We start from the raw sequence: 11010 nt of genomic DNA on the forward strand, positions 1-11010 counted from the left end.
TCATACAGCCATGCGCACAGATCTTATATGGTGGCATCCTGAGTCCTTATAGATTGCTTCCGTGGTTCTCCATGGGCCGCCAAATGGTGCCTTCATATAGTACCAGGTTATGAGAGAGGACACGTTCAGCTTTGACTAGTGTGGCCACAGAGTACAATGTGGATCAGCCACCTACAGAAGGAGTAGTCTGGAGAAAACTATCACAATTTGCTCATCAGTGGTGGTCCAACTACTGGGAGAATGGGGAATTTTTATCACCGATGGGGCACTTTTATACCTGTTACCAAATTAAGCATCAGGTGGGATACCCATTAATTCTCTATGGGGCTGCCGAAAAATGGAATAAATGAAGAATAAATTGAGAAATGATCTCTATCCTAATGGATTCCCAAGTCAGCATGGGACTTAGCAGACCCTACTAATCAATGAGATATTAGAATAGACGATCACTAAAGTTTCACCGGCCTACCCCCTATAAGTAACTAGTACAAAAACATTTACTTAGAGGGAAAAAAAACACCAAATCAAGGAGCAGATCGTTATCTCCTTCCCTGCCCTTTGGACCAATAGTGAGGGGATTACTGCACAAGGAGAGGGCTTGTATAAATAGGTTGGTGTTTGCATTTCGGGACATTCCCTGACTCCATCTCCAGCCACCATGAGCTTCATCCTCAGCCTGATCCTGTTGTGTGCAGGAGCCTCTTTTGTAGCTTCCGGTAAGACTTTATTCCCCTTCTTCTTCCATCTTTTTTTCTACTTTTTTGGTTACTTTTATCCTTCTTTTGTGTTTTTGTTTTGTAGTTTTTGCCTTTTTTTGCCACTAAAATTGTTTGGATCATTTCCAATGGGTGAATAGTAAACGTAAAATCTCAAAATCTGAAAATGTATAGGAGACTGCAGTTATGCCCAATAGTCCCCCTTGTCCATGTTACTTTTCCAACTGAGATATGGCAATATGAAGGTTTAGGTTTTTTTTTTCAGTACTAGGGCAACCCCAGTATACAGCTCCCCATATCTCAGCTTTTAAAACGCGCTTAATATATGTAGAAATATATGTAGATGAATATATTACTTTTTTATGATTATTATTTTTTTAGTTATATTTCTGTAGTTTTTAAAAATTTTAATTGTATTATTATGTTAGATACACGTTATGTTTCTGTATTATTTTTACTGCTATATTTTAGTATTATTTTAATAAAAATTGTATTTATTTTTTTATTTTTATTTTTTAAGACTTTTTAGATATTAGTTGCGTTTTGGTACCAGGAAACCTGAGACAGATCGACGCCGGCGCTGGACAAGTATGGGGAGTTGATTATCAAGATCAGATCTTCCAGTTGGTCGGTGACAGCTGGCAGCAAGTTCCCGGGCAGCTCCTTCATGTGTCCGTCGGACCTGCTGGAGTCTGGGGGGTCAATAGGGCAAATACCGTCTTCAATCTTCAGAACAACGTGTGGACGGTTGTGCCAGGTAAAGTAAGGTTTCATGTAGACTACATCATTGCAGACGATCGGTTACGCACAGGTAGCTTAATAATAATAATAATACACATTGATTAGCAATAGATCATCCTTTGTGCCTAGACTGTCACTGTTCTCGGCAGCACATACTGTTTACACAGGACGTTGAGCTGCTGAGAAGCATGATGTATAATCATTCCAGCCAACAAACATGAGTTTTGTCAATATCAACATCAGAATAGAACCAAGATGCCCCAACAGTCATTAGGCTGCTAGCCGTGGCGTAACTATAGTCTGATGGGCCCCGATTATGTAGCAATGTCCCCCATTTCTGTTCTAATGTCCCCCATCCTGGGCTCTTCAAAGTATACATGTACCCTATCCTGCCTGAGTTGAGTCCTTTACTGATATACAAGTTCCCCATACTGGGCTTCTTTCTGGCATAAATGTTCATCATCCTGGTATATATATCCCGCGTCTTGGCAAATATGGCCCCATCCTGATATATATGTCCCTATCCTGGTATATATGTCCCCATCCTGGTATATATGTCCCCATCCTGGTATATATTCTTCCCATCCTGGTATTTGAATCCCCCATCCTGGTATATATGTCCCCCATCCTGGTATATATGTCCCCCATCTTGGTATATATGTCTCCCATCCTGGTATATATGTCTCCCATCCTGGTATATATGTCTCCCATCCTGGTATATATGTCTCCCATATTGGTATATATGTCCCCCATCCTGGTATATATGTCCCCCATCCTGGTATATATCCCCCATCCTGGTATATATGTCCCCCATCCTGGTATATATGTCCCTTATCCTGGACCCATCCTGGTATATATATCCCCCATCCTGGTATATATGTCTCCCATCCTGGTATATATGTCCCCTATCCTGGTATATATGTCCCCCATCTTGGTATATATGTCCCCATCCTGGTATATATGTCCCCATCCTGGTATATATGTCCCCCATCCTGGTATATATGTCCCCCATCCTGGTATATATGTCCCCCATCCTGGTATATATATCCCCCATCCTGGTATAAATGTCCCCCATCCCGGTATATATATTCCCCATATTAGCATATGTCCCCCATCCTTGTATATATGTCCCCCATCCCGGTATATATATTCCCCGTATTAGCATATATGTCCCCCATCCTGGTATATATGTTCCCCATACTAGTATATATGTCCCCCATACTGGTATATATGTCTCCTATCCTGGTATATATGTCTCTTATCCTGGTATATATGTCTCCTATCCTGGTATATATGTCTCCTATCCTGGTATATATGTCTCCCATCCTGGTATATATGTATCCCATCCTGGTATATATATTCCCCATATTAGCATATATGTCTCCCATCCTGGTATATATGTCTCCCATCCTGGTATATATGTCTCCCATCCTGGTATATATGTCTCCCATCCTGGTATATATGTCTCCCATCCTGGTATATATGTCTCCCATCCTGGTATATATGTCCCCATCCTGGTATATATGTCTCCCATCCTGCTATATATGTCCCCCATCCTGGTATATATGTCTCCCATCCTGGTATATATGTCTCCCATACTGGTATATATGTCCCCCATCCTGGTATATATGTCCCCCATCCTGGTATATATGTCTCCCATCCTGGTATATATGTCTCCCATACTGGTATATATGTCCCCCATCCTGGTATATATGTCCCCCATCCTGGTATATATCCCCCATCCTGGTATATATGTCCCCCATCCTGGTATATATGTCCCTTATCCTGGACCCATCCTGGTATATATATCCCCCATCCTGGTATATATGTCCCCCATCTTGGTATATATGTCCCCATCCTGGTATATATGTCCCCATCCTGGTATATATGTCCCCCATCCTGGTATATATGTCCCCCATCCTGGTATATATGTCCCCCATCCTGGTATATATATCCCCCATCCTGGTATAAATGTCCCCCATCCCGGTATATATATTCCCCATATTAGCATATATGTCCCCCATCCTTGTATATATGTCCCCCATCCCGGTATATATATTCCCCGTATTAGCATATATGTCCCCCATCCTGGTATATATGTTCCCCATACTAGTATATATGTCCCCCATACTGGTATATATGTCCCCTATCCTGATATATATGTCCCCCATCCTGGTATATATGTTCCCCATACTAGTATATATGTCCCCCATCCTGGTATATATGTCTCCCATCCTGGTATATATTCCCCATATTAGCATATATGTCCCCATCCTGGTATATAGGTCTCCCGTACTGCCTGTTTTGCCAGATCCCAGAGCATAACAAACATAATATGTAAAATAAATATATACAAAATACTCGCACTCCCCCTCTGCTTACCTCTCTGGACCCTCCACTCCTCCCCGTCACCTGTCCAGCCCTCATCGCATCTTCATATCACCGCTGCTTGGATTGAATTTCCTGGCCTCTCGCACAGGAACGGGGTTTCCGAGTCTGATGATGCCCCGGAGGGTTCTGGGCAAGCGTGCGCCAACGGTCATGTGATTATGGCACGTGCATAACCCTCCCGGGGAATTCAATGCCAGCGGCGGCGATCTGAAGATGTGACTAGGACAGGATGGGTGCTGATAAAGAGCAGAGGGGGAGGCAATGTAAGCGGTAAGGCGAGTATAAGGATTTCTTTTACATTTTGATGGTCTTTTATGGTTCAGAAAAATAGCACTAAACTTTGCTTATTCCGCGTAGAATCAGATTACAAGAAACAAGCATGTTGGCGAATTTGAGTAGAATTCGATTCCACTCAAATTTATTGACTCATCTCTACAGACGGTGAAATCTGAAGAGTTCCTATAATTTTTTTTACTAATGGTAGTTATAAAGGGATATACATGACGGGCATTTGTAAGGGTCAGAATGATTTCCTCCATTCAATCCCTGTGTCATACACTGCCTCTAGTGGCCAACTCTAGGCATTACCCAATGTAACTTCTAATTTCACTATTTCTCTGCCTACAGGTAGCCTTAACCAGGTGGATGCCGGTGGTGCTATTTACGTGGCTGGTGTGGACGCCCAGAACAATGTGTTTTGCTCACCATCTTCATACACGCCATTTAGTCCTATTGACGGATCTCTGATATATTACAGCTGTGGACTATATGGTTGCTGGGGAGTCAACAGCGCCAATAATATATTTTACCGTGAGTTTGTGACCCCACAAGCATGCCAGGGAGTTAAATGGCAGCCGTTGGCGGGCAGCCTGAGCATGCTTGAGGTCGGCACAGATGGCTCCGTCTATGGTGTCAACGCAGCTGGACAGGTCTTCAAGAGGTAAGGAAAGAATCAAATTTTAGAATTTGTGCCAATGGATTGTCTATTCTTCGAAAAGTCCTAAAGCTGAGATATAGGAGGCTCTTTGAAGAGGTTCTCACATTGTAGAATCACTTTTTAGCATCTCAAAAAAAATTGTCCTTCAGAACAGTAGACCAGATCCAGTGAGAAGAACCTTCTTCGTTTCTTCGCGTCGCATATGTCCAATTTTTGTCAAAATTGAATTTTAGCAATGAACTTTAAAAAAAACAAACATTGTTCTAATGATTTGTTGTTTTTCTTCTTTCTTCCAGGCTTGATATCTTTGATAGGGCACCTTATGGTACAGGATGGTACCGTTTCGATTCCTGCAGCAGCATCAAACATGTCACTTACGATGCCGGATTTCTGTGGCTTCTGTCTCAAACCGGAGACATTTATAAATGCAATGAGATTACTTCTACTACCTATTAGGGAGCTTGCCGAAATTTCTAAAAAAGTTCCTTTTTCTCGATAGTTGAGGAGGAGAGCTGTTACATTTCTTAAGAGAGTGAATTTTTAATTCGAGAACGCGTGGAATTAAAAATTTGAATTAAAGTTTAAAAATTTCATTAAAATTGAATTAGAATTAAAAATGTTCTGCTTTGTTTATTCTGCATTGTTCAAGTGATTTTCCTGGGTCTCGTCTTGGGTCTGTATTTGGGGGGAGGGGGGTTCTAGACAAATAGTCGAGTAATAAATGAAAAAATGTTGACAGCTATAGTATTGTAGTAAAGTACACATAACATGTGCTAAGTCACCAGATAAAGGAGTTTTCCATCTCAGAAAGTGATAGAATATTTATTTTTTTGATCGGTTGTGGTCAGGAATCATAGCAAAGCGTCATCCTCAATCGCCAAAGCCTTTTTATTCCCCGGTTTGGTGGGAGTCCTGACTGTCTAGCTATATGATATCACTTTCATGACTGCAAAACATCTTATATCTACTGTAGGAATTCACAATCTCAGGTAGGCATTAGGTAGCGTTCACACAGGCAATGCGGTTTGGTCCAAACAGGTGCAGTTTTTTGGCTTCCAAGGTATTCAAAACCAAAACCAGCCTTTTTTGAACACAAAAGTATCACAGCAAATAAACAGTTAATTCAACAAGTACATATATGTCAGTGTGGGCTCACCTGAACATATACAGTTGTTTCTTCCAAAGCAAAATTTACAGAAAGAAGTGGTACAGTTTTAGAAATCTCTGTATCCCCTTCATCCTGATCTCCAGTAGCTTCCAGCACCAAACAGAAGTGTTCCACTCTGGACACAATTCACACTGAACAAGTTGTAGCTTCCACATGTTCTCTACAACTGAAACACGCAGACTGCCCAGCTTTACCAGCTGACCCAAGCAGTCTCCATTCACTTCTTTATCTTCCAGCTACAGCTCACATTTTGGCTGGTCACTCATCAGCAGCACACTCAACGCTGCTCCATCCAGGAGACTGACACACCTAGTGAACACAGGCCGTGGTTCTTAGTTAAAACTAGTTAGGTACTTCTAATTAAGACCTGCAGTGCTTGGATTTAACCCAGTCCTACCTGGCCTTGCTACACTGGCCACTATATATGTGCTTTTCTACTTGCATTTTTTTCACATTGAAGTCAGTAGGGAAAAGACAAAAGTTGAAAAACTACAAGAACAAAAAAAAAATGTTAAAACACAATGGATTAAATAAACAAACAAACCAAAGAAAAACAGAATATTCAAAATCACAGCAAAAAAGGTAATATTTGAAGTAGAATATGAGCCTTAAAATAAAACTCATACCAAGTATTTCCTAAAAATTCTTATTCGGTGAATATTTTCCTAGAAAAATACTGTCTTTTCTGATAATTCAAGTTCAACAAAGGCCAAATACTAACTACTAACTGTGATGATCTCCAGTACAATCACATTGCTTAGATAAGTCTCTTATGTCTGTTAAAATGAGTTTTAAGCTTGGTTAAAAAAATCATCGTTAGCGGCAGCACAAAGTCCAGTGTGAACAAGACCTGGGCTGCCAAGAACTGAGATATTGTATGAGCACAGAACGATCATGGTATCGTTTGTTCTGTGAACATGGAAGTGCAGTCTTCCAAGTTATTAAGTAGGTGCCGAACAACCTGCATTTTGCCAATTGACGGTCTTTTAATGGACTGTGTAAATGATGCATTTTTTCTGTTTCTTATGTTGTTCCAATACATAAAAATGACATAAACATGTGTATAACAAAACGTGTAATAACTTTGGTCTACAATCCCCACAGCCCCTCCTCATAGCAACTTAGCCCTCCTCTTCCAAAACCAGCTTCTCTGCCATTACTGAAGATCAACTTTCCGCTCTACTGTCAAGATCACATCTCACCACCTGCACACTCGACCCAATTCCATCCCACCTCATCCAAAGCCTAACCATAGGCTTCATCCCAACCCTAACCCATTTCTTAAACCTAATAATAGAACAACACGGCACTCGTAGTAGTGTATAGAGTAGGTGCTCAAGTAGGGTATCCAGCCCAATAAATCCAAATCCGAAAAACTTGGCACTCTAGATGAATAATTATCATATGCAAAAGGTTTATTGATGTGCATCCATAAAGGCAAGTCAAACCTTTCTCGGTCCACATCCGGACCTTCATCAGAAGAAATATAAGAGATATGGTGCGGGGAGAAACGTTAATCCTGTCTCTATAAATTCCAATATTGGTAGGGTGGCCTGGATGCAGCAAGAAGTCCTGTCCACATAGGCGCACATGTGATGCGACCGGAGTCGCTGGGTAAATGAGCGCCTACGTGGACAGGACTTCTTGCTGCATCCAGGCTACCCTACCAATATTGGAATTTATAGAGACAGGATTAACGTTTCTCCCCGCACCATATCTCTTATATTTGTTCACATGTGCGCCTACGTGGACAGGACTTCTTGCTGCATCCAGGCTACCCTACCAATATTGGAATTTATAGAGACAGGATTAACGTTTCTCCCTGCACCATATCTCTTATATTTGTTCTGATGAAGGTCCGGATGTGGACCGAAAACGTTCGACTTGCCTTTATGGATGCACATCAATAAACCTTTTGCATATGATAATTATTCATCTAGAGTGCAAAGTTTTTTCGGATTTCCATCTCTTCAACCTGTCACTAGCAACTGGTGTTTTCTCCTCATGCTCTGAACATGCCTCAATCACACCCAATCTCAAAAAACCCTCCTTCAACTCATCCTCTATGTCTAGCTATCGCCCCATATCACTTCTCCCCTATGCCTCCAAACTACTGGAACAATACGTCCATTTTGAACTGTCCTCCCACCTCTCCTCTTGCTCCCTCTTCAAGCGCTTACAATATGTCTTCCGGCTGCCCCATTCTACTGAAACTACCCTAACTAAGGTCAGCAACGTCCCTGTTAACTGCTAAACCCAAGCAGCACCACTCTGTCCTCCTCCTCCTGGACCTGTCATCTGCCTTCAACACAGAAGATCATTCCCTATTATTACAGACCCTCTCATCTCTTGGCATCACAGACTTGGCCTTATCTTGGATCTCGTCATACCTAACAGACCGGACATTCAGCATCTCCCATTCACACACCACCTCCTCATCTCGCCCCCTATCTGTCGGAGTTCCACAAGGATCAGTCCTAGGACCCCTGCCCTTTTACATTTACACCTTCGGCCTGGGACAGTTCATGGAGTCTCAGTATCACCTCTATGCTGATGACACACAGATCTACCTATGTGAACCCAATATAATTTCCCTACTAACCAGAATCCCTCAATGTCTATCCGCTATTTCATCCTTCTTGTCCGCTAGATTTCTAAAACTTCACATGGACAGAACAGAATTCATCATCTTTCCACCATCTCACTCAAAGTCCATGGCTGCTCACTCTTTCCCATCTTGCAAGCTCACTGCCTCGGGGTAACTCTGGACTCTGATCTCTCCTTCAAACCACATATCCAAGCCCTTTCTCAAAAATATCTCCGCACATTCCTCAACCATCATCAATCCACTCCCCCTAAAGTCAGTCCTCTATTTCATTTTTCTTCTCTGCTAGATTTCTAAAACTTAACATGGATAAAACCAAATTCTTCATCTTTCCACCATCTCATTCAATCCCCGCAACTGACCTATCCATGAAAATCAATGGCTTGACTCTGATCTCTCCTTCAAATCTGAGATCTAAGCCCTTTGCACTTCCTGCCAACTCCAACTCAAAAATATCTCCCGAATCTGTATATTCCTCAACCAAGACTCTTCAAAAACCCTAGTCCATGTCCTCATCGTCTCCCGCCTCGACTACTGCAACCTCCTGCTCTGTGGCCTCCCTTCTAACACTCTCGCACCCCTCCAATCTATTCTAAACTCTGCTGCCCGACTAATCCACCTGTCCCCCCGCTATTCCCCGGCCTCTCCTCTCTGTCAATCCCTTCACTGGCTCCCCATTGCCCAGAGACTCCAGTACAAAACCCTAACCATGGCACACAAAGCCATGCAAAACCTGTGTCCTCCATATATCTGTGACCTTGTTTCCCGGTACTTACCTACACGCAATCTCCGATCCTTACAAGATCTCCTTCTCTACTCCCCTCTTATCTCCTCTTCCCACAATTGCATACTAGATTCCCCCCCCCCCCGCATCACCCCATACTATGGAACTGTCTACCCCAACACATCAGACTCTCGCATACCATGGTAACCTTCAAAAGGAACCTGAAGACCCACCTCTTCCGGCAAGCCTACAACTGGTAGTAACCACCGATTGACCAAACCGCTGCATGACCAACTCTACCCTCCCCTACCTGTATTCTCACCCATCCCTTGTAGATTGTGAGCCCTCACGGGCAGGGTCCTCTCTTTTCCTGGACCAGTTGTGACATGAGTTGTTTAAGATTGTTGTACTTGTTATTTATTATGTATACCCCTCCTCACATGTAAAGCGCTATGGAATGAATGGCGTTATAATAAATAAAAATAATAATAATTGCAACAATTTTTCGGGAGAAATACTTCATTTTCTGGAACAATCTCAAAGGTGCCAACACTTTCGCCCATGACTATAAGAATAGAGCAATATCTAACTTACTCATTTGATAAGTCTGATCTGAACTGCTTAAAATTAGCATAAGGAAATACTATCAATAAAACCATAAGCAGTGGGATTTATCATGTTTGAAAATGGATCACTTGGCTGACAGCTATCTCCTCCTGCCCATTGCACAAGAAGCCGTAAAGCCCACCAAACAGGTTACTCTAACTTCGGCCGAAACTCATCAATAGCTATGGGTTTGGCAGACAGTCGGGGTCTCCTAACAAGTGTCTGGGAGGACAAGGACATTTTTCAGATTTGCAGTCTTTGAGACTTGAGATAAGACACCAGAGATATGGAGTAACAGGTCCCTCAGAGAACAGGAACGACCTGTTGGGCACTAATGCGTAAGGGAGAGCCTGCGAGATAACCGCAAGCCAAATGATAGATCAAACCTTGCTGAAAGTGACGTTTTAACTGCCTAATTCTAACTCTTTTTGAAGTTCCCTTGCCTTGCAGATTTTTTTAAATTCAATTATTGTTCTGACTTTGCAAAGTTATTGTGCCGCTTACACCTAAAGAACACCTAAAGAACACTGTGTTCCAAATTATTATGCAATTTGGATTTAAGTGTCATAAAGATTTAATTGTTTTGTTTTTCAAATAAACTCGTGGATGGTATTGTGTCTCAGGGCTCAATGGATCACTGAAATCAATCTTAAACACATGTGATAATTAGTTTTCCAGGTGATTCTAATTAAAGGAAAACTACTTAAAAATGATGTTCCACATTATTAAGCAGGACACAGGTTTCCAGCAATATGGGAAATAAAAAGGATATCTCTGCTGCTGAAAAGCGTTAAATAGTGCAATGCGTTGGACAAGGTATGAAGATATTATGAAGGTATTAGATATTTCACGAAAACTTAAGAGTGATCATCATACTGTGAAGAGATATGTGACTGACACAGAGCACAGACAAAGTTCATGCAGATAAAAGCATAATGAGGAAGGTTTCTTTCAGACAAATTCATTGGATTAAGAGAGCAGCTGCCAAAATACCATTACAAAGCAGCAAACAGTTATTTGAAGCTGCTGGTGCCTCTGGAGTCCCTCGAACCTCAAGGTGTATCACCCTTCAAAGGCTTGCTGTGGTGCATAAACCTACTATTCGGCCACCCCTAAACAGTG

At 42.0% G+C, this 11010-nt stretch overlaps 1 protein-coding gene across 1 annotated transcript; it reads left to right on the forward strand.

Annotated features, from left to right (window-relative positions):
* Positions 1-658: 658 nt before the first annotated feature.
* Positions 659-5246, forward strand: LOC138652154 (fish-egg lectin-like). The gene is made up of 4 exons (XM_069742924.1): positions 659-716; positions 1237-1527; positions 4476-4788; positions 5082-5246. Exons 1-4 carry the CDS (start codon positions 659-661, stop codon positions 5239-5241), a joined length of 822 nt encoding a protein of 273 aa, XP_069599025.1. The 3' UTR covers positions 5242-5246.
* The last annotated feature ends 5764 nt before the right edge of the window (positions 5247-11010 follow it).

The sequence above is a fragment of the Ranitomeya imitator genome, chromosome 10 (genome assembly GCF_032444005.1).
Source record: "Ranitomeya imitator isolate aRanImi1 chromosome 10, aRanImi1.pri, whole genome shotgun sequence".
In the NCBI taxonomy this organism is placed as follows: Eukaryota; Metazoa; Chordata; class Amphibia; order Anura; family Dendrobatidae; genus Ranitomeya; species Ranitomeya imitator.

What these genes read in the sequence shown, in the direction of transcription:
- LOC138652154 (XM_069742924.1), top strand. Translation starts at nt 659, where the DNA reads ATGAGCTTCATCCTCAGCCTGATCCTGTTGTGTGCAGGAGCCTCTTTT. An exon ending in AGACGATCGGTTACGCACAG is followed by an intron (nt 1,528 to 4,475) that starts GTAGCTTAATAA and finishes CTCTGCCTACAG; the next exon opens with GTAGCCTTAACCAGGTGGAT. An exon ending in GCTGGACAGGTCTTCAAGAG is followed by an intron (nt 4,789 to 5,081) that starts GTAAGGAAAGAA and finishes TCTTTCTTCCAG; the next exon opens with GCTTGATATCTTTGATAGGG.